Source organism: Oncorhynchus gorbuscha, linkage group LG19, assembly GCF_021184085.1.
Source record: "Oncorhynchus gorbuscha isolate QuinsamMale2020 ecotype Even-year linkage group LG19, OgorEven_v1.0, whole genome shotgun sequence".
Taxonomy (NCBI): domain Eukaryota; kingdom Metazoa; phylum Chordata; class Actinopteri; order Salmoniformes; family Salmonidae; genus Oncorhynchus; species Oncorhynchus gorbuscha.
In genome coordinates this window covers 20,904,162-20,928,653 of record NC_060191.1, presented here as the reverse complement: position 1 = coordinate 20,928,653, position 24,492 = coordinate 20,904,162, and the positions used below count along the sequence as shown (strand labels likewise).

Below are 24,492 nucleotides of genomic sequence, written 5' to 3'. Positions count from 1 at the left end.
GGGAGGGGAGAGAGAGGGATAGAAGGAGGGAAAGAACCAAATAAGACCAGCAGAGGGAAACGAATAGAATGGGGAGCACAGGGACAAGACATGATAATAAATGACAAACATGACAGTACCCCCCCACTCACCGGCGCCTCCTGGCGCACTCGAGGAGAGGAATCCTGGCGGCAACGGAGGAAATCATCGATGAGTGAACGGTCCAGCACGTCCCGAGACGGAACCCAACTCCTCTCCTCAGGACCGTAACCCTCCCAATCCACTAAGTATTGGTGACCCCGTCCCGAACGCATGTCCATGATCTTATGTACCTTGTAAATAGGTGCGCTCTCGACAAGGACGGGGGAGGGGGGGGAAGGAAGACGAACGGGGGTGCGAAGAAAGGGCTTAACACAGGAGACATGGAAGACAGGATGGACGCGACGAAGATGTCGCGGAAGAAGCAGTCGCACAGCGACAGGATTGACGACCTGGGAGACACGGAACGGACCAATGAACCGCGGAGTCAACTTACGAGAAGCTGTCGTAAGAGGAAGGTTGCGAGTGGAAAGCCACACTCTCTGGCCGCAACAATACCTTGGACTCTTAATCCTGCGTTTATTGGCGGCTCTCACAGTCTTCCCCGCAGACAAAGGCAGACCGGTAATGAAGTCTAAGGCGATGTGAGACCATGGTCGAGAAGGAATGGGGAGCGGTCTGAGACGACCGGCAGGAGGAGAGTTACCCGACTTAGTCTGCGCGCAGTCCGAACAAGCAGCCACGAAGCGGCGCGTGTCACGCTCCTGAGTCGGCCACCAAAAGCGCTGGCGAATAGACGCAAGAGTGCCTCGAACACCGGGATGACCAGCTAACTTGGCAGAGTGAGCCCACTGAAGAACAGCCAGACAGTGGAAACAGGAACGAAAAGGAGGTTACTAGGACAAGCGCGCGGCGACGCAGTGTGCGTGAGTGCTTGCTTAACCTGTCTTTCAATTCCCCAGACTGTTAACCCGACAACACGCCCATAAGGAAGAATCCCCTCGGGATCAGTAGAAGCCACAGAAGAACTAAACAGACGGGATAAGGCATCAGGCTTGGTGTTCTTGCTACCCGGACGGTAAGAAATCACAAACTCGAAACGAGCGAAAAACAACGCCCAACGAGCTTGACGGGCATTAAGTCGTTTGGCAGAACGGATGTACTCAAGGTTCTTATGGTCTGTCCAAACGACAAAAGAACGGTCGCCCCCTCCAACCACTGTCGCCATTCGCCTAGGGCTAAGCGGATGGCGAGCAGTTCACGGTTACCCACATCATAGTTGCGCTCAGATGGCGACAGGCGAGAAAAATAAGCGCAAGGATGAACCTTATCGTCAGACTGGAAGCGCTGGGATAGAATGGCTCCCACGCCTACCTCTGAAGCGTCAACCTCGACAATGAATTGTCTAGTGACGTCAGGAGTAACGAGGATAGGAGCGGACGTAAAACGTTCTTTTAGAAGATCAAAAGCTCCCTGGGCGGAACCGGACCACTTAAAACACGTCTTGACAGAAGTAAGAGCTGTGAGAGGGGCAGCAACTTGACCGAAATTACGAATGAAACGCCGATAGAAATTAGCGAAACCTAAAAAGCGCTGCAACTCGACACGTGACCTTGGAACGGGCCAATCACTGACAGCTTGGACCTTAGCGGAATCCATCTGAATGCCTTCAGCGGAAATAACGGAACCGAGAAAAGTAACGGAGGAGACATGAAAGAGCACTTCTCAGCCTTTACGTAGAGACAATTCTCTAAAAGGCGCTGTAGAACACGTCGAACGTGCTGAACATGAATCTCGAGTGACGGAGAAAAAATCAGGATATCGTCAAGATAGACAAAAACAAAGATGTTCAGCATGTCTCTCAGAACATCATTAACTAATGCCTGAAAAACAGCTGGCGCATTGGCGAGACCGAGCGGCAGAACCCGGTACTCAAAATGCCCTAACGGAGTGTTAAACGCCGTTTTCCACTCGTCCCCCTCTCTGATGCGCACGAGATGGTAAGCGTTACGAAGGTCCAACTTAGTAAAGCACCTGGCTCCCTGCAGAATCTCGAAGGCTGATGACATAAGGGAAGCGGATAACGATTCTTAACCGTTATGTCATTCAGCCCTCGATAATCCACGCAGGGGCGCAGAGTACCGTCCTTCTTCTTAACAAAAAAGAACCCCGCCCCGGCCGGAGAAGAAGAAGGCACTATGGTACCGGCGTCAAGAGACACAGACAAATAATCCTCGAGAGCCTTACGTTCGGGAGCCGACAGAGAGTATAGTCTACCTCGAGGAGGAGTGGTCCCCGGAAGGAGATCAATACTACAATCATACGACCGGTGAGGAGGAAGGGAGTTGGCTCGGGACCGACTGAAGACCGTGCGCAGATCATGATATTCCTCCGGCACTCCTGTCAAATCGCCAGGTTCCTCCTGAGAAGTAGGGACAGAAGAAACGGGAGGGATGGCAGACATTAAACACTTCACATGACAAGAAACGTTCCAGGATAGGATAGAATTACTAGACCAATTAATAGAAGGATTATGACATACTAGCCAGGGATGACCCAAAACAACAGGTGTAAACGGTGAACGGAAAATCAAAAAAGAAATAGTCTCACTGTGGTTACCAGATACTGTGAGAGTTAAAGGTAGTGTCTCAAATTTGATACTGGGAAGATGACTACCATCTAAGGCAAACATGGGCGTAGGCTTGTCTAACGGTCTGAAAGGAATGTTATGTTTCGAACCCATGCTTCGTCCATGAAACAACCCTCAGCCCCAGAGTCAATCAAGGCACTGCATGTAGCACCCGAACCGGTCAGCGTAGATGGACCGACATAGTAGTACAAGATCTAGATGAAGAGACCTGAGTAGTAGCGCTCACCAGTAGCCCTCCGCTTACTGATGGGCTCTGGCCTCTTACTGGACATGAATTAACAAAATGTCCAGCAACTCCGCAATAGAGGCACAGGCGGTTGGTGATCCTCCGTTCCCTCTCCTTAGTCGAGATGCGAATCCCTCCCAGCTGCATGGGCTCAGTCTCAAAGCCAGAGGAGGGAGATGGTTGCGATGCGGAGCAGGGAAACACCGTTGATGCGAGCTCTCTTCCACGAGCCCGGTGACGAAGATCTACCCGTCGTTCTATGCGGATGGCGAGAGCAATCAAAGTCCACATCTGAAGGAACCTCCCGGGAGAGAATCTCATCCTTAACCACTGCGTGGAGTCCCTCCAGAAAACGGCGAGCAGCGCCGGCTCGTTCCACTCACTAGAGGCAGCAAGAGTGCGAAACTCAATAGAATAATCCGTTATGGACCGTTCACCTTGGCATAAGGAAGCCAGGGCCCTAGAAGCCTCCCTACCAAAAACTGAACGGTCAAAAACCCGAATCATCTCCTCTTTAAAGTTCTGGAACTTGTTAGAGCAATCAGCCCTTGCCTCCCAGATAGCTGTGCCCCATTCTCGAGCCCGGCCAGTAAGGAGTGAAATGACGTAAGCAACCCGAGCTCTCTCTCTAGAGTATGTGTTGGGTTGGAGAGAGAACACAATCTCACACTGCGTGAGAAAGGAGCGGCACTCAGTGGGCTGCCCGGAGTAGCAAGGTGGGTTATTAACCCTAGGTTCTGGAGGCTCGGCAGGCCAGGAAGTAACAGGTGGCACGAGACGTAGACTCTGGAACTGTCCAGAGAGGTCGGAAACCTGAGCGGCCAGGTTCTCCACGGCATGGCGAGCAGCAGACAATTCCTGCTCGTGTCTGCCGAGCATGGCTCCTTGGATCTTGACGGCAGTGTAACGAGCGTCTGAAGTCGCTGGGTCCATTCCTTGGTCGGTTCCTTCTGTCATGCAGGTGAAAGAGGACCCAAAAGCGACTTAACAGAAACAGAGTTTATTTAAGTCCAAACAGGGAATAACAGAAATCCTCTAGTCTGTAGAGGGGAATAACTGGAGAAGCGGCCCCAGACTGCAGGTCGCTTCGGGTAGGCGCAGGCCGTAGTTGACAGAGACACCTGCTCACACGCAGCATCTGATGAAGGCAAAAAACACGACAGGACAGGGCGATACACAATCACAGCAAAAACACGACAGGACAGGGCGAAACACAATCACAGCATGGTGAATACTAAACAAGGAACCGACGGGACAGGAACGGAACACAAAGGAATAAATAGGGACTCTAATCAGGGGAAAGGATCGGGAACAGGTGTGGGAAGACTAAATGATGATTAGGGGAATAGGAACAGCTGGGAGCAGGAACGGAACGATAGAGAGAAGAGAGAGCGAGAGAGTGAGAGTTCTATCTGTTTTTAAAATATATTTTACTCCTTACATGAGTTACTTCATGTGGAATAGAGTTCCATGTAGTCATGGCTCTTTGTATTACTGTGCGCCTCCCATAGTCTGTTCTGGATTTGGGGACTTTGAAGAGACCTCTGGTGACATGTCTTGTGGGGTATGCATGGGTAGCTACCAACCCATTTCAGGCTATTAATCAAGTCTAACTATCATAGCTGCTAGACTTTAGAAAAGAAAGCAATTACTAATGACTCAAATTCCGTTCAATTTTTAACCAGATTTTAGTGGAGATGCAGAGAAGCATATTTAGGGCTATGATACTATATACCAGTGTGGTAGTTGTACTATGTCACGCCCTGGTCGAAGTATTTTCTATTTATCTTTATGTATTGGGTCAGGCCAGGGTGTGGCATGGGTTTTTGTATGTGGGTGTGTATATATTGGGATTGTAGCTAGTGGGGTGATCTAGCAAAGTCTATGGCTGTCTGGAGTGGTTCTCAATCAGAGGCAGGTGTTTATCGTTGTCTCTGATTGGGAACCATATTTAGGCAGCCATATTCTTTGAGTTTGTCGTGGGTGATTGTCCTTAGTGTGTTTGTTCCTGTCGCTGTATTAGTTGACAAGTATAGGCTGTTTCGGTTTTCGTTACGTTTATTGTTTTGTAGTGTTTGTGTTATTTCGTGTTTACGTTTGTTTGATTTAACATGGATCGCAATCTACACGCTGCGTTTTCGTCCGACTCTCCTTCACCACACCTAGAAAACCGTTACAGAATCACCCACCCTAAACGGACCAAGCAGCGTGTCAACAGGCAGGAGCAGCCCAAAGAGGAGATTCGCAATAAGGATTTCTGGACATGGGAGGAAATCCTCGACGGGAGAGGACCCTGGGCTAAACCAGGGGAGTGTAGCCGCCCAAAGGTGCAGCAGGACAAGAGGCAACAGGACCAGCCCAAAGAGGAGGACGAACTGGACGGAAAAGGACCCTGGGCTCAGCCTGGAGAATATCGCCGCCCCAAGTAAGAATTGGAGGCGGCGAGAGCGGAGAGGCGCCGGTATGAGGAGGCAGCACGGCGACTCGGAAGGAAGCCTGAGAGTCAGCCCCAAAAATTTCTTGGGGGGGGGGGCTCAGGGAGAGTGTGGCAGAGTCAGGAGTCAGACCTGAGCCAACTCTCCCTGTTTATCATGAGGAGCCAAGGAGGAGACCAGAACCAGAGCCGGTGTTGGAGGTGAGCGAAGCAGAGACTGTGAAGGAGTTAATGGGGAAATTGGAGGAGAGAGAAATGAGGGAGTTGCTGTGTTGGTGCTCTTTGCATGGAATTCGCCCGACGGAACTTGTCGGGGATTTGATGGCACCTGGGTCAGCGCTCCATACTCTTCCTGAGGTGCGTGTTAGTCGGCTGGTGAAGTTGGTGCCAGCCTCACGCATCAGGCCTCCTGTGCACATCCCTAGCCTTGCACGTCCTGTGCCAGCACTGCTCTCAAGATCTCCAGTACACCTTCACGGTCTAGCCCATCCTGTGCCACCTCCACACACCAGCCCTCCGGTAGCAGCTCCCCGCACCAGGCTTCCTGTGCTTGTCCTCGGTCCAGTACCACCAGTACCAGCACCACGCATCAAGCCTACAGTGCGCCTCGCCTCTCCAGCGCTGTCGGAGCCTACCTCCTCTACAGTGCTGCTGGAGTCTCCCGCCTGTTCAGCGCTGCCAGAGCTTTCCTCCTCTACAGCGCTGCTGGAGTCTCCTGCCTGTTCAGCGCAGCCAGAGCTGTCAGCCTGCGTGGAGCAGCCAGAGCTGCCAGTCTACATGGAGCAGCCAGAGCTGTCAGTCTGCATGGAGCAGCCAGAGCTGTCAGTCTGCAAGGAGCTGTCAGTCTGCAAGGAGTTGCCAGTCTGCAAGGAGCTGCCAGTCTGCATGGAGCTGCCAGTCGGCATGGAGCTGTCAGTCAGCCAGGATTTGCCAGTCAGCCAGGATCTGCTGAAACCACCAGCCAGCCAGGATCTGGTAGATCTATCTACCTGCCTGAGCTTCCTCTCACTCCCGAGCTTTCTCTCACTCCCGAGCTTTCTCTCACTCCCGAGCTTTCTCTCACTCCCGAGCTTTCTCTCAATCCCGAGCTTTCTCTCACTCCCGAGCTTTCCCTCAGTCCCGAGCTGCCTCAGTCCCGATCTGCTCCTCAGTCCAGTGGGGTTCTGGGTGAGGACTACTAGGCCATGGTCGGTGGCGAGGGTGGACTATCCAGGGACGCGAGGAGAGGGGACTAAGACATTGACTGAGTGGGGTCCACGTCCCGCGCCGGAGCCGCCACCATGGACAGACGCCCACCCGGACCCTCCCTATTGTTTTGAGGTGCGTTCGGGAGTCCGCACCTTACGGGGGGGGGGGGTTCTGTCACGCCCTGGTCGAAGTATTTTGTATTTATCTTTATGTATTGGGTCAGACCAGGGTGTGGCATGGACTTTTGTATGTGGGTGTGTATATATTAGGATTGTAGCTAGTTGGGTGATCTAGCAAAGTCTATGGCTGTCTGGAGTGGTTCTCAATCAGAGGCAGGTGTTTATCGTTGTCTCTGATTGGGAACCATATTTAGGCAGCCATATTCTTTGAGTTTGTCGTGGGTGATTGTCCTTAGTGTGTTTGTTCCTGTCGCTGTATTAGTTGACAAGTATAGGCTGTTTCGGTTTTCGTTACGTTTATTGTTTTGTAGTGTTTGTGTTATTTCGTGTTTACATTTGTTTGATTTAACATGGATCGCAATCTACACGCTGCGTTTTGGTCCGACTCTCCTTCACCACACCTAGAAAACCGTTACATACTAACCTCCTAAGTTATAAAAGGTCTTGATGAATCAATGTTCATTGTTCATTAAAATAACAATTGAACAGATAAAGAGGTATGCTTAGATAACCTATGCAGAAAAATATATTTTTAACATAGTCATAATTATTATGGCTCTAGATTGCAGGAAAAAAATGTTTCAGGTGTTTGAAAAATTTAAAAATTCTCCAACTCACAGAGGGGGGAACAACCCCCCTATATAATAATGGGTTCATGACCAAAGTTCCCTCTAAACTGCTTGTGTGCAGGCTCGAAGCATCCCTGAGACTGCCACGCAGGCAGAAGACATACCATCCCATGGAGAGAAGCATGAGATTGAACTTTACTCAACTTTCTAGAGTTTTCACTGTTAGTTAACACTATTACTGTTTCCCTTTACTGGGGCAATAGTGATTGAATCAACGCAATATTATCCACTTTAAATGCAACATACCAAAACAAAATGAATCATGCAAGAGATTTTGTTGTAGGCCGAATGCATCGGAGTAGGATTATATTGCATTGAAATGCATGACTCAGCCTGTACTCTAAACAGACCTGTGCGGCATAACCAATCAGAGCTGCAGTAGGCCTATATGCAAATAGACAATTCCAAAGATGGATTTGTGCCATTTACTTTGAACTGGACTGTGTTTACAGCATGAGCGATTGTGAGTAGATGCGCTTGTTTTGAGATCAAGGCGAGAGTTGCATGTAAAGCCATGTGTGCACATTAATATCCTTTGTTAGTTAATGAGTTAGCCCAGTTATAGATCATTTGTAGTCAGTAATAGGGGAGTGATTGCTTTCTACAAGAGCACAACACATGTACAATTCTACACATCTTTGAATAGCTAGTCAGGCAAACAGCTATTTTTTTGTCTTAAAGGGGCAGTGTTCTATTTTGATGCTTGCTTGAATAAGCTAAGTAGCTAATAGGCAGAGGGTAGCATAATTTGTCTGATTCTCTGTAATAAAGGTATGGGAATAATAATGCATTTTATTTTGGAAAGTGGTTTCTTGCATCAAACAACACAACAGCATTTTCAGTCACCTCCTTGTCTGAAGGACAAGTGGATAAACAGGTTAATGTCAAGCCCTGTATGTTTTTTTCTCTCTCAAAAGTCTCATGGAATGTAGGCCTACAATGAACAACACACATTGGCTGCTACTGTGGACTGAATGATTAAACAGGTATTTCCATGTTAATATATTATGCAATGCTTTTTTCTTCATTGTTTTTGATGGTAGGCCACACTGGTAGCCCTACATTATAATCAAATAGCCACAGTAGCCTACTTGGCCACAGTTAAAACTGTAACTTAAAGCGGGTACAGCCTCAGGGTTCATAGTACATTTTAACAATGTTCAAGTTTGCGCTCAGCAGACATGAAAATTGGCTCAGTGCTCAATTAGAGGGAACATTGTCCATGACACCCCTGGATGTAGTAGCACAATATCCTATTAATGGTGCTTGTTTCCTTCTGTCTCTGAAAGTTTACTCTAATATTCTTAATTAAACCCTTCTATGGACACTAGCCACATTGAGTTTTGCCTAGTTTTTATCAGAAGCTCATGACTGTCTGCTTCCCCTCCGCTCTGTCTCATGACAGAACTGCTCACAAAGCCCCGGCTGTGTGTGTGAGAGGCATCTTTATTCCAAAAGGGAGAGTACATGAAAGGCGTCAAGTTGTCAACCTTATGACCCCTGCACAAGCCCCGTATTAACATGACTAGGGGTCATTTTTCTCTTCTGTGATGATACTAAAGTTGGGCTAATGGGCTCACTATCCTTTCTTGGTAAATCGTGAATCTTGCTGTGAGACTGCTAGAAGCATAATTCCGTTTTGCCATTATTCAAAGCGACCCTCATCCAAATGCTAATGATACATTCCAAACATCTCTTTCATCACACAGTCATGTGAACTGAACTGTAGTTCAGCTAAATGCCACCACTGCATTTTTATTAGCCTACCACTACACTACACTACTGACAGAGCAGTGCATTAGAAGGTGTAGTGTGCTCGCCATCTAGTGTTGCCAATGAGGAACTCATTGTCATCCTTCAGAAATGCCAGTGGCCATTTTGAGCACAATATTACCATATGCTTGATCCATTCATAGGACAAAAACAAGCAAACGAACAAATACATATAATCTAACGATACAAATAATATATGAAACACCTCATCACTTGTTGCTTTGACTATTAAATTATAGGCTATGTTGCCTACTCATAGAATTGTCAGTGCTAAGTTATGGTATGACACTTTAAAATGCCCTTTAATCTGCAGTTCATAAATTATAAACATGAACGTGTGTGAAATTTCCAGGGCTCATAATTAACCAATGGTAAATAAGTCAAATTGTTACTCATTCTGACATTGGTTATTACCATGTTATATGTTATCACCCAGTTGTTGTGAGAAATGAAAGCTTGTGTGACCAGTGATATTCATGGCGATAGTGAGCAGAGGCAAGTGGTGATGACATTACTGAGCATATGCATTGATTATTGAGCTGTAAAGAACAGATGATTGGTCATAGATATTCAATACTTCACAATAAGAGGAAATGTATAGAACAACTATAGACTGTTGTAAATCACGTTCAACAATTCCCTTTGATGACAGTGACAAGTACTCAAACTAATCCAAGCCTTAATTATCCTTAATTATTTAGGCTAACTTTGTATAGTGTCCAAAACCTGAAAATAGGCTTATCTGGCAAGGGGACCACAAAGACTGCACAAATAAATCTATATAAACAATTACAATGTTTATTATACATATTGTATATTGAAGCCTAGGCTATATAATACAAATGTGTAGTAATATTAAGAAATTAGATAATTTATGATCACATTATGATTCTAGTTTATTTTAGCTGGAAGGAAAGAAAAATGCTGACTATAGCAAGGAGACTATTTATGGTGGAATTTACTGAATGGTAAAAAAGAAGGTGAATAACACGTGTGAGCGCATCTTCCTCTGGCCCTTCTAAAACTTTCTCCAGGACTCCAAACTTGCAGCACCCTTCTTTGGGAGGTACCAATTAATGAGGTATTTAAACTTCCACTAATTGGCCACATAAACTCCAGCGACTATCGTCGTTGGCTGATTTTTAACTGGCTTTTAGCACAATTTAGTTCAATCTTCGGAAAACACAGCTTTCCTTGTCATAACGGTTTAGAGGTAATTTCTTCGGATGTTAAGGTGTTCCCGCCGCCGTTGCCCCGGTCCCCCCTATCTCCCTCCCACTCTATCTCTCGGTGTTTTATGTCTGCGTCACAACAAGTCGGTCGAGAAAGAGGCAGGGATGATGGCGTCTCTCGCGGGTTGATTCTCGTGCTGCTCTGACAAACACGCCTAATAGCATCAATAGGTGGAGAAACGAGAGCAAAGGCAAGGGAACATGACGAAACGACGTCGCGGAGGACAGACAGACCGAGGGAAAGACGGACGTACCGACGGTGTCTCACTGACGACTTGACTGACATACGCGCTTGGCACAGACACATACATGCACATCCACTTTGGCACACACGTAGGCTTCACATCCAACCGGACAGTAATTGAGACGAGAGGAAAACAGAAGAGATACAATATTTCATGTCAAGCCGGCACAGGAATCGCTGTGACCCCAACGGAGAGGAGTTCGACTTGACAGGTAGCAATGGCTCTCTGTTCATCCAGCAACACTGTCTATGTTAATTTTTATTGATCAGAAAATGCTATTATGTATCATGTGTCTCTTTGACTTGAGTGCCTGCACTGGAACAACCGCTGGATGTGCAGAGATTATGACCATAGGCTACAGCGATTCCTTTCTATTCAAGTTTTTGTCGTTTTCGATGTTCAAAGAGGACACAACGCAGAAGTGCACGAGAAAGCAAAGTAGAGAGACGTACAGTGGTGTTACAATCAAACTACAGTGCAGTCATCATGCAGTGGTGAATGCATTTTCTCACATGTGTTGTGTCATAATGGTTTGTCCTGCTCCATGCATGGGCACTTACACTCATCGTTAAATCTGCTGGATTCAGACTGTGGCTATGCTGGGTTTGTGAGAATGTATCGCCTTATCCACTCCAGCCAAGTGCCTATGGAACGATAAGGCCATAAACCTCTGTCAGCAATGGCAGCAAAGTATTCGGTGAATAAATCGGATTTCCATTTCACATGAGCCCCCTCCTCTCCCTCACCCCTTCTTTATCTCTCTCTCTCTCACTTCTCTTCAGGATGGGGGGAGTAAGTGAAGGGGATGATGTGTTAGCTCGATGGAGTGATGGGCTACTGTACCTCGGTAATGTGAAAAGAGTAAGTGTGTGTGCGTGTGTGTGTGTGCAGTTGGAAAGTATTCTATTTAGGTTTGAGTGAACAAATCCACTCTCTTTCCATCCCACTCCTCAGGTAGATGGAGTCAAGCAGTGTTGTCTGGTGAGATTTGAGGACAACTCGGAATTCTGGGTCCTAAGAAAAGACATTCACTCTTGTAAGACTTACAACTTACTCTTGTTTTCCTCAGTTAACACAACACATTTTGGAGGGTTTTTGGGCACTGTGGACTTCCTTTTGAATCAAAGTATTATCCCCTAAAATGTGGATAAAACTATTTCATTCATATCTACCCTTTCTATAGCTAGGGGGCTAATTGAGGATTCTCCATTATCATATTTTAATCATCTTTATGTTTACCTTACCTTGATTCACCTCAGGGAGTTTAAAGAAATTCATAAAATGTCTTTTGATGTTTCTCTCTCAGCTTTGAAAAGTTTGTTCTTAATTTGACGCTCTCTATTCATTCCGATGCATTGTAGTTCAAAAGAATGTTGTGCAATTAAGGTCTTTAGTCAAGGTTGAAATACAACATTCCCTGGAAATGTTGGCATTTCTGATGGGGTACTTTTAGGTGTAATTGGTGTATTTATGAATTTATTAGTGTAATGACTCCATAGGGAAATGGCGCCCCCACGTAGTTAGTGTAAAGTGGAGGGAAGCACAGCCAAATATCTGCATGTCAAAAGGAGTGAAATCTGAAAGGATGCAGGAGACATTGAAATCAATGAAGTGGCAAGGAAATGAATCAATATACATAAATTAACACTGTTGAGTGATCTTTCTCTTTCTCCCCCCCATTCTCTGATACTCACTCCTTTTCTCTCTCGCTTAAGTCTCAGTTGGAGTGGAAGAGGTTTGCTGTGTCTGTGATGCCCCGCCTCTTAAAGAACCTCTCATCAATTGTCTTAAATGTCGTCACGGTAAGAAAACACAGCATGTTATGTACTATTGATCGAGGTATTGTCAAATAATAACTTATGACGGGTAGGCACAACTAATTTAAAGGAAGAAAAAAACAATGCCATCTATTTTTTTCTTCTTCAGATTTTCTACCAGATAATATACGCTGAGTGTACAAAACATTAGGAACACCTTCCTAATACTGAGTTGCACCCCTTTTGCCCTCAGAACAGCCTCAGTTGTTGGGGGAAATGGACTCTACAAGGTGTCGAAAGCGTCCCACATAGATGCTGGCCTATGTTGACTCCAATACTTCCCAGAGTTGTGTCAAGTTGGCTGGATGTCCTTTGGGTGGTGGACCATTCTTGATACACACAGGAAACTGTTGAGCGTGAAAAACCCACCAGCGTTGCAATTCCTAATGTTTTGTATACTCAGTGTATAATATTTCATGAAAAGAGACAAGGAAATGTCCTCCATCAGTAACATATACTCAGCATGTGAATTACAGTAAACACTCTCCATTCCATAACAGGTTATCATCCTGAGTGCCACACTCCGTCCATTGAGCCGGAAGCTGACAGCAATTCTTGGATATGTCGGCAATGTGTCTTTGCAGTGGCAACCAAGGTTAGACTGCTAATCTTTCTGTTTAACACACTGCCTCTTGGCTCAGGGAAAATATCAATTTCAGACATGTAAAAAATGTTTTTATCTATCCAGAGGATTTCAATACCAGTGTTGTGTTAAACAGTGTCGTCATAGGATATATCTGAAGCACACCACAGAAATGTTACAACTCTGTATTATGGTTTCTGGACATCTGACCAGTTCATCAATGCAGATTTTTTTTCAAGATAATACTGTATTATCGTGATTATGGTCAGTAATTCATGTATGCTCCAATTCTGTACTGTAGGTGTTAGATGAGGGAGCACTGTGGTTAAGGGCTAATTGTCCATCGGTCAATGTCCATATCTCATTGACCTGACTTTTCTCAAGATATTATCTCACTCAGCTGACCTACAATAAAATGAGATGAATTGCTTTTTCTGGATAGTTCCCATCCAATGTCATCTATCTTGAATGTACTGACATGACCGGGATTGGAGAGGTCGCTGTAGTGAATCGATTTGTCAACATTTATTTCAGAGAGGGGGAGCCATCAAACGAGGACGGTTTGCCCGGCTCATGCAAATCATGAAACTTCGGCTGCCCTATCAGCTGTCATCTTTAGACTGGGACCCACAGCATCTGACCAACCAGCAGCAGTGTTACTGCTACTGTGCCGGACCTGGAGAGTGAGTGACAATTTATAGCTTCTAACAGATTCCCTCAGTAGATAAATTATGTTATACAACGTGTGGGTCTAATCATGAATGCTGATTGGTTAAAACCGCATTCCAGATGGTGTCTATTCCACAAGTTACCACTGGCTAAATCTATGACATTAAAATGCCTATTTACTGTGTTCCATCTGACTGTGCAATCCACTGATCTCCACTATAAAAAGCATCTAGACATTATCTCACATTTCTTTTAGACTAACTTTGAGTTTTTAACAGCGGAGATGTAAAAACTTTGGTGTCTGTCTCTCCGACATTTGCAACATTGTTTCAATATTCAAATTGGATCTCCAGCTGTCCCATATTAATGGACGTGTAGGGAGTCGGGATGAGACAGACAGGAAGGCAGCTTTTCTCAGCCAGTTGAAATCATGAATCAGCATAATTTGTATGGATATATACAAATAACTATCAATCGAAAACAGGTCAAATGAAACGAAGTGCAGCTAGTTTGCTGTTCTTCCATCTTCGGTTTGAAGTGATTGTGTTAGCTGTGTTGTTGGCTAGCTCCTCTGAACAACAGTGTCCTAAAGAGAGAGCACATTTCCCATGTCAGGCGAAATCGTGCCTCATTAGCTCATTGTTATGGATGTATCCAAATAAATGTCACTAGAAAACAGCTTAAACAAATGCAAATGCAGCTACTTTGCTCTTATTCCTGCTGCACTGTTTTACATGACTGTAAGTTAGCCGTAGTTAGCTAGCTAGCAAGCAAGGGATAACAACGTTGCAAGTCAGTATTTCAATGGAACATTTAGAACAAACAACTGGGTCACATCCATAGATACAGAACAAAAAGACTGAACGACTGGGTCGCGTTTCTGGCAACTGAACGAATGACCAGCCAGCTTGGGTAGCAAGCCTAGATTTGTGTCGGGACTATAACTTGTGGAAGGATTGAAAGGGTATGAATACATTAATCCAAATAACATTTATAATGAAAATATGTCAATCATTATTTGAGTATGTTGTTAACCTGTTGTATAAAAGTCATAATGCCCACAAAGTCGGTGTTCGGAGAATATATTGACACGGTTTGCCGGCCCTCGACTTTGACTCGGTTCTAACAACACCCATACCAATATATCCTCCAAACACCGGCTTCTCGGGCATTATCACTTAATAATAACATTTTATAATTAGTGTTTAGCACATGTATTGGTCAATAAGCTTTACTATTCATTTTCCTTTCCGACAAAAACAAATAGAATATTCATGTCGGAACCCTGCATGCCCTTTTCACCATTATACAGCTCTACTGTCAAGACATAATGTGTTTTTCAGTTGAGTATTGCAGCCTTTTGAAAAATACATAATATACTGTACTCTTGTCAGGTGGCCACCAGATGTTAGCTATGTTTTGGCCATTGGGGAGTGTGGCTAATGTTCTTATTTATCAACTGCAGGTGGAACCTGAAAATGTTGCAGTGTGGAAGTTGTGGTCAGTGGTTTCATGAAGCTTGCACACAGTGTCTGACCAAGCCGTTGTTATACGGAGACAGGTGAGTCAGAGTATTGTTATCTATATAACCTTGTACTGCTCCTTTGCATTACCGTTGTCAAACCATAACAGAGAGGTTATAAAACTGGCAGTGGTAGGGCTAATGCTGTTAGTGTTCATTGCTAATAGCAGTGCAGTTGTTATTCTGCCTCTCTGGTGTCCAATGTAATGTGGTAGAGGTTTAAAATGAATTCAAATTAGTCCAGTCCATTACACCATTATTGTCACATTAACCATCTGTATTATCCTACTGGTTTAATGCCCATGATATACTTATTACATTACCCTTTGTTTCTGCATAGGAAAGTAATGTTTGAGATTGATGGTGAGGTAGAATGTGCTGCTTTGTTACATCTGCTAAACAGGTGATGGAAACTGGGAAGAATTTGCTGACAGTAGCAACCACGTACTATGTTATGTTTCCATTGACTTTTATATCTGGTCAATCACAGGCAGAAATAGAATAATCTGTGTTCTATTTCTTTCTGAAAGGTTTTATGAGTTCCAGTGCTCAGTCTGTGCAAGCGGACCAGAGACAATTCAACGGCTACCCATGAGCTGGTAAAGCTATACAGTATCTGCTAAGAGAAGAATACATCATTTAAAATGCAGGGATTATCACACTGAAACACTCTTGAAAACCAGTTTCTTCTGACAGGTTTATTGAGTCGTGTGGGTTACAATATGTTAATGCCTCTTACTCAATAATGTAATGAAAAGCTTTGTGATGTGATAAATTCTGAACTAATGGCGTCTTTTTTCCTGGTGTGTTTGTTGTAAATACAGGGTAGATTTGGCCCATTTGGTGCTCTACCACCTCTCCTTGTGCTGCAAGAGAAAATACTTTGATTTCGACCATGAAATCATGTCGTTTGCCAATGAGAATTGGGACTCTTTGCTTCTCGGCTCGGTATAAAAATGTCCTCACTTACGTGCTATGATGAAACGATGTGAAAGTGTTAGCTAGCGTCATTGGTTAGCAGTCATGTGGTAATTATGTGCTTTGATTTCATTAGCTACTTGCCATTGTTATTTAGCACATTTTAAAAGGTAAATATCATTTGTATTTGATGTGGCTCTCAGGTACTGCAGTTGCATTCAAATCAGTCATACCTTTTTTTAATGAGCTGTTCTCAAATCACATTAGTAACTAACTATGTCATCCATGGAGATGTTTACCTTTCGTCAATGTGTCTCTAAATGTGTTAACATTTGTTTCAGGCTACCATCCACAGTGTTAATCAAGCTCCTGATTTTCATTCCTCTCTGTCCCCCAGCTCTCTGACACACCAAGGCAAGATCGCTGCCACAATCTGCTCAACGCTTTGAACTCCAACAAAGACAGGTGAGAGTCTGCATATGATGCGAAGAACAAACAGAAGCCACAGCTATGCGTGACCAGATTTATGATAGCGTTGCTTCTGGAATTGTACATTTGGTTAAAGAAAATACAGTTAGTTAATTGTTTCAGTTAGTTAACTCTTTGATGTTATCAATAGAGAACGATAAGAAAACATAGACAATAATGCTAACTTGTTTTTAAAAAAAACGATGACCTGACTTTACAAAGTTTTTGTCGACAAGTTTTGAAAGTCTTTTTCTCTGTGATGTCATCCAGGTTTGTCTCTGGTAAAGAGATCAAGAAGAAGAAGTGTCTTTTTGGGCTCCAGGTCCGAGCTCCACCTCCCCTGACCTCTGATTCGTCTCCCCTCATCACTGACCCGCCCATCAACATCACCCAAAGGAGAAGGTCAGAGTAAGGACAACTTCTGTGATTTATTATTCTCTCATTACAAACACAAGCCCCAGGACTCAACTCTTTATATGGATACATTCATTCTAGTAATTAATTGCACATTTACAATAATGAAAAAGAGCGGCACCTTGTAGACGGTGGTCCTTCCAGCTGGATAGGAACAACTGTTCCTAACTAAACAGGCTCCTGTGTGCCTCATTAAATCATGACGGGAAGGACTCACTTATTTCATTCTGGTTAATATGTTTATAACTAATATTTGTATCAATAAATACATCATCTATAGTGTGTGTGTGTGTGTGTGTGTGTGTGTGTGTGTGTGTGTGTGTGTGTGTGTGTGTGTGTGTGTGTGTGTGTGTGTGTGTGTGTGTGTGTGTGTGTGTGTGTGTGTGTGTGTGTGTGTGTGTGTGTGTGTGTGTGTGTGTGTGTGTGTGCGCATTCGCATGTGGACATTGATCATCTTGCTAAACATTCTCAACACCATCTTCTCTTTCATTCTCTATAGGCTTAAAATAAAAAACACCACATTTATACCAAAAGTTCAGGCACACCTACTCATTCAAGGTTTTTCTTTATTTGTACTATTTTCTACATTGAAAAATAATAGTGAAGACAACAAAACTATGAAATAACACATGGAATCAGGCAGCAACCAAAAAAGTGTTACATTTTTAAAAATATATTTTATATTTGAGATTCTTTAAAGTAGCCACCCTTTGCCTTGCTTTGCACACTCCTGTTATTCCTTCAACCAGCTTCACCTGGAATGCTTTTCCAACAGCCTTGAAGGTGTTCCCACATATGCTGAGCACCTGTTGGCTGATTTTCCTTCACTCCACGGTCCAACTCATCCCACACCATCTCAATTGGGTTGAGGTTGGCTGATTGTGGAGTCCAGGTCATCTGATGTAGCACTCCATCACTCTCCTTCTTGGTCAAATAGCCCTTACACAATCTGGAGGTGTGCTGGGTAATTGTCCTGTTGAAAAACAAATGATAGCCCCACTAAGCACAAACCAGATGGGATAGCATATTGCTGTGGTAGCCATGTTGGTTAGGTGTGCCTTGAATTCTAAATAAATCGCACAGTGTCACCAGCTAAGCACCCTCACGCCTCCTTCTCCATGCTTCACGCTGGGAACCACACATGCGAAGATCATCCGTTCACCTACTCTGTGTCTCACAAAGAACCAAAAATCTCAAATTTGGACTCATAAGTCCAAAGGACAGATTTACACTGGTCTAATGTCCATTGCTCTTGTTTCTTGGCCCAAGAAATTATCATATTCTTATTGATGTCCTTTAGCAGTGGTTTATTTGCAGCAATTTGACCATGAAAGCCTGATTCATGGAGTCTCCTCTGAACAGTTGATGTTGAGATGTCTGTTACTTGAACTCTGTGAAGCATTTATTTGGTCTGCAATCTGAGGTGCAGTTAAATCGAATGAACTTATCTTCTGCAGCAGAGGAAACTCTGGGTCTTCCTTTCCTGTGGTGGTCCTCATGAGAGCCAGTTTCATCATATCACTTGATGGTTTTTGCGACTGCACTTGAGAAACTTTAAAAGTACTTGAAATGTTCTGTATTGACTGACCTTCATGTCTTTAAGTAATGATGGACTGTCATTTCTCTTTGCTTATTTGAGCTGTTTTTGCCATAATATGGACTTGGTCTTTTAGCAAATAGGGCTATCTTCTGTATACCACCCCTACCTTGTCACAACACAACTGATTGGCTCAAACGCATTAAGAAGGAAAGACATTCCACAAATCAACTTTTAACAAGGCACACCTGTTAATTGAAATACATTCCTGGTGACTACCTAATGAAGCTGGTTGAGAGAATGCCAAGAGTATGCAAAGCTGTCATCAAGGCAAAGAGTGGCTACTTTGAAGAATCTCAAATCTAAAATATATTTTGATTTAACACTTTTTTGGTTACTGCATGATTCCATGTGTTATTTCGTAGTTTTCATGTCTTCACTATTATTCCACAATGTAGAAAATTGTAAAAAATAAAGAGAAACCCTGGAATGAGTAGGTGTGTCCAAACTTTTGACTCACACTGTAGTTTTCTAAGTGAAAACAGTGCACCACTCCTCAAGTTATTGACTGTGTCTTTGTGTTGTTGTGTGGAGCAGCCCATTGTCACTGCCCTGCCAGAGGAGAGCGGTGGGGCCAGAGTCACGCAAATCAAAGCGGCGCATCATGGAGACACAGGTCAGTGCTTCTGCCTCGAACCAGGCATCAAGGGAGAGATCAGACATCAGTCGCTTCCTCACTGCATAGCAAAGAGCTGCCTGGCATTGGAACGACATGTCAGTCAGTATGTGGAGAAAAGATTCTCCTTATAGCCAGTGTTGTCTGTTTACATATTCTTCAAAGCCCAGCCTACCCCTCATACACTATTGAAGCTGGTTTACGACTCGATCGATCAAGTATGACGGCATGTTATGCTCACGGATTTAGAAATATATTTTTTAATATGAATAGAAAATACACATCCTTTTATACTACTGCTTAGGCTGGCTCCCTAATCCTGAGACAATAAATGTTATGGATCGGTCGTATTTCAGCGGGCAGTACTTCCAGGAGTCTGTTGTATCCTGAGCGGACATGAATCATCTGCCATCTTGGGGCAGGTTGGTTATCCCAGGGAAAGTGAGAGGGGAAGGTACGCTGATATGCGGCATCTGGGAGTGCTTCCAAGTGCACTTTGCAGTCGATTACAGTTTGGCCAGGTGGCGCTGGCACTTTGACAGTGCAGCATTGACAGAGCACCTCGATTTAAAGGGACAGCACGCTAGTAAGGGGACAATGCTAGCATAGCACTGCTGTAATTACTGTATATGTTGTGGGTCACAGTCCAGCATTGGAGGTTGATAGACCTGAGGGTGTGCTGAGAACTGAGGAAGCAAATGATAGATGGGATAGAGTACTGATGCTTTTGTTGTTATGGTAGCGAGCTCACACTGTAAGAAATTCTACCTCAGTCTCCACAATATGAATCTACTTCTACATAGGAAATGGAGGTGACAGATAAACAGATATACACTATATATATGGGGCGGCAGGGTAGCCTAGTGGTTAGAGCGTTGGACTAGTAACTGGAAGGTTGCAAGTTCAAACCCCCGAGCTGACAAGGTACAAATCTGTCGTTCTGCCCCTGAACAGGCAGTTAACCCACTGTTCCTAGGCCGTCATTGAAAATAAGAATCTGTTCTTAACTGACTTGCCTAGTTAAATAAAGGTATAATAAAAAATAAATATGTGGACATGGCTATTTCAGCCACACCTGTTGCTGAACATCACACCGCCATGCAATCTCCATAGACAAACACTGGCAGTAGAATGGCCTTACTTAAGAGCTCAGTGACTTTCAAGTAGAGCAGCCCTGATAAACTGTAAGTGCTGTTAATGTGAAGTTGAAAGGGCTACGAGCAACAACGGCTCAGCCGCCAAGTGGTAGGCCACACAAGCTCACAGAACGGGACCTCCACGTGCTGAAGCGTGTAGTGTGTAAGATCGTCTGTCTGTCCTCAAGAACTGTTGTTTGGGAGCTTCATGAAATAAGTTTCCATGGCCGAGCAAATCACCATTCGCAATGCCAAGTGTCCGATGGAGTGTTACAAAGCTTGCCGTCATTTGACTCTGGAGCAGAGGAAACGAGTTCTCTGGAGTGATGAATCACACTTCACCATCTGGCTGTCTGACGGACAAATCAGGGTTTGGCAGATTCCAGGAGAACGCTACCTGCCTCAATGCATAGTGTCAACTGTAAAGTTTGGTGGAGTAGGAATAATGGTCTGGGGCTGTTTTTCATGGTTCGGGCTAGGCCCGAATGACATTCTAGACTCCGGGATGCTGGCCTTCTAGGCAGAGTTCCTCTGTCCAGTGTCTGTGTTCTTTTTCCCATCTTAATATTTTATTTTTATTTGCCAGTCTGAGATATGGCTTTTTCCTTGCAACTCTGCATAGAAGACCAGCATCCCAGGGTTGCCTCCTCCCTGTTGACGTTGAGACTGGTGTTTTGCGGGTACTATTTAATGAAGCTGCCAGTTGAGGACTTGTGAGGTGTCTGTTTCTCAAACTAGACACTAATGTACTTGTCTTCTTGCTCAGTTGTGCACCGGGGCCTCCCACTCCTCTTTCTATTCTGGTGAGGGCCAGTTTGCACTGTTCTGTGATGGGAGTAGTACACAGCGTTGTATGAGATCTTCAGTTTTTTGGCAATTTCTCACATGGAATTGCCTTAATTTCTCAGAACAAGAATAGACTGACGAGTTTCAGAAGAAAGTTCTTTGTTTCTGGCCATTTTGAACCTGTAATCGAACCCACAAATGCTGATGCTCCAGATACTCAACTAGTCTTAAGAAGGCCAATTTTATTGCTTCTTTAATCAAACCAACAGTTTCAGCTGTGCTAACATAATTGCAAAAGGGTTTTCCTAATGATCAATTAGCCTTTTAAAATGATACATTTGAATTAGCTAACACAATGTGCCATTGGAACACAGGAGTGATGGTTGTTGATAATGGGCCTCTGTACGCCTATGTACAGTTGAAGTCGGAAGTTTACATACACTTTACAAACACTTAGGTTTAAGTCATTAAAACTTGTTTTTAAACCACTCCACAAATGTCTTGTTAACAAACTATAGTTTTGGCAAGTCGGTTATAGGACATCTTCTTTGTACATGACACAAGTAATTTTTCCAACAATTGTTTACAGACAGATTATTTCACTTATAATTCACTGTATCACAATTCCAGTGGGTCAGAAGTTTATTTACACTAAGTTGACTGTGCCTTTAAACAGCTTGGAAAATTCCAGAAAATTATGTCATGGCTTTAGAAGCTTCTCATAGGCTAATTGACATCATGAGTCAATTGGAGGTGTACCTGTGGATGTATTTCAAGGCCTACCCTAAACCCAGTGACTCTTCACTTGATATCACAGGAAAATCAAAAGAAATCAGCCAAGACCTCAGAAAAAAATTGGAGACCTCCACAAGTCTGGTTCATCCTTGGGAGCAATTTCCAAAGGCCTGAAGGTACCACGTTCATCTGTACAAACAATAATACGCAAGTATAAACACCATGGGACCATGCAGCCGTCATACCGCTCAGGAAGGAGACGCGTTCTGTCTCCTAAAGATGAGCGTACTTTGGTGCGAAAAGTGCAAATCAATCCCAGAACAACAGCAAAGGACCTTGTGAAGATGCTGGAGGAAACATGTACAAAAGTATCTATATCCACAGTAAAACGAGTCCTATATCGACATAACCGGAAAGGCCGCTCAGCAAGGAAGAAGCCACTGCTCCAAAACTGCCATAAAAAAGTCAGACTACAGTTTGCAACTGCACATGGGGATAAAGATCGTACTTTTTGGGAGAAATGTCCTCTGGTCTGATGAAATAAAAATAGAACTGTTTGGCCGTAATGACCATCGTTATGTTTGGAGGGAAAATGGAGAGGCTTGCAGAACACCATCCTAACCGTGAAGAATGGGGGTGGCAGCATCATGTTGTGGGGGTGCTTTTCTGCAGGAGGGACTGGGGCACTTCACAAAATAGATGGCATCATGAGGTAGGAAAATTATGTGGATATATTGAAGCAATATCTGAAGACGTCAGGAAGTTACAGCTTGGTCACAAATGGGTCTTCCAAGTGGACAATGACCCCAAGCATACTTCCAAAGGACAACAAAGTCAAGGTATTGGAGTGGCCATCACAAAGCCCTGACCTCAATCCTATAGACAATTTGTGGGCAGAACTGAAAAAGTGTGTGCGAGCAAGGAGGCCTACAAACCTCACTCAGTTACACCAGCTCTGTCAGGAGGAATGGGCCAAAATTCACCCAACGTATTGTGGGAAGCTTGTGGAATGCTACCCGAAACGTTTGATGCAAGTTAAACCATTGAAAGGCAATGCTACCAAATACTAATTGAGTGTATGTAAACTTCTGACCCACTGGGAATGTGATGAAAGAAATAAAAGCTGAAATAAATCATTCTCTCTACTATTATTCCAAAACATTCCAAAAATAAAGTGGTGATCCTAACTGACCTAAGACAGGAAATGTTTACTGGGATTAAGTGTCAGGAATTGTGAAAAACTGAGTTTAAATGTATTTGGCTAAGGTTTATGTAAACTTCCGACTTCAACTGTAGATATTCCATTAGAAATCAGCCGTTTCCTGCTACAATAAGTCATTTACAACATTAACAATGTCTACACTGTATTTCTGATCAATTTGATGTTATTTTTATGGACAAAAACAAGGACATTTCTAAGTGACCATCAAACTTTTGAATGGTAGTGTATATTTCCTTTTTGAAAGGCTAGCCCTTTGTACTGACAAAATTCCAGCGTCCGACCTTTTTAAAAGTGAAATGCAATTACATTTTTTAAATGATATGTTTCATTTGATACAGTATGTTAATAGACCTTGGTTTGTATTTAGATGTATTCACAAGCAGTATGAATTATTCTATAAAGATAAGGACATGAACTGCGTGATTGGATTGGATTGCGTGATTGGATTCACTGATTTGGTGTCAAAACACTAACTAATCAGTGTTTCTCCTGTGTCCAGCCTTGTCCGCCCCCGGTCCCAGCCACCCCAATAGATCTTGTGCCATGTTGCCATGGCTACGTAGGTGGAACTAACCTTTACAACTCCAGGAAGTCGGAGGAGGAGCTGAATTTGGGGTTGGTGCTGTTATTGTGTTGGTTACACTTTACATACTGTATAACAAGTAATAATGCAATGTACTGTATTTACAGAGTGTTGGCTTATTTTTTACATTACATCCTCATTGATTTAGGCTACCCTTATCAAATAAAATTATATTGGTCACATACACGTATTTAGCAGATATTATTGTGGGTGTAGGAAATGCTTGTATTAGTCAGTATGTCAGTGGAAATCCATGTATTGTTACTTTTTTGTCTGTTTTTTTGTTCTTTTTCCACAGCTCTCCACCTAAGCGGATGTTTGCCCTGTATCACCCCACCTATAACGGAGCCCCAGCCATCTCCAGAACCCTGCATCACTATAGGTCAGTGTTAACCACAGCTCCTCCTGCTCTCCGGGGACTACCCTCAATCTAGACATCTAGAGAGGAAACCATACCTGTGCCTGGATGACAATGGAAAAAAGTATGAATCGTGAAATATTTCTCTCTCTCTCTCTCTCTTCAGTGCGGAAGATCCTTGTCGAGTGCCGCCCCCCTGCCTCCCCTTCTCCCTGTCATCCTCCCACCATCACCACCACCACCATCACAACCACCACCACCACCAGCAGCAGCACCACCAGCACCAGCCTGGCCAGAAGTTGGATCCCTGCCCCTCCCTCCTGCTGCGTGACGTCCCTTCCTATCCGGACAGCGTGGGGGGAGGGGGCGGGGGGGATGGGTCAGCTGTCAGGGGCTGGGGGGGCGGGGACGGGGTGAGGATTTTGGCGAGGCGAGTAACGCCAGACGGGAAGGTCCAGTACCTCGTGGAGTGGGGGAACGTGAGTGTGTACTGA

The 24,492-nt window shown here is 44.2% G+C and overlaps 1 protein-coding gene across 1 annotated transcript; it reads left to right on the top strand.

Annotated features, from left to right (window-relative positions):
• Positions 1-10,209: 10,209 nt before the first annotated feature.
• On the top strand, positions 10,210-24,492 carry LOC124004853 (PHD finger protein 1-like). Its single transcript, XM_046313685.1, has 15 exons — positions 10,210-10,785; positions 11,357-11,435; positions 11,529-11,610; positions 12,290-12,376; positions 12,892-12,986; positions 13,509-13,657; positions 15,109-15,204; positions 15,696-15,764; positions 15,990-16,113; positions 16,481-16,548; positions 16,822-16,953; positions 19,100-19,178; positions 23,557-23,672; positions 23,939-24,022; positions 24,165-24,492. Exons 2-15 carry the CDS (start codon positions 11,358-11,360, stop codon positions 24,490-24,492), a joined length of 1,587 nt encoding a protein of 528 aa, XP_046169641.1. The 5' UTR covers positions 10,210-10,785; position 11,357.

Coding starts and splice junctions, on each gene's coding strand:
- LOC124004853 (XM_046313685.1), top strand. CDS start 11,358: ATGGGGGGAGTAAGTGAAGGGGATGATGTGTTAGCTCGATGGAGTGAT. Junction 16,549..16,821: donor TTGAACTCCAACAAAGACAG/GTGAGAGTCTGC, acceptor GATGTCATCCAG/GTTTGTCTCTGGTAAAGAGA. Junction 19,179..23,556: donor GGCGCATCATGGAGACACAG/GTCAGTGCTTCT, acceptor TCCTGTGTCCAG/CCTTGTCCGCCCCCGGTCCC.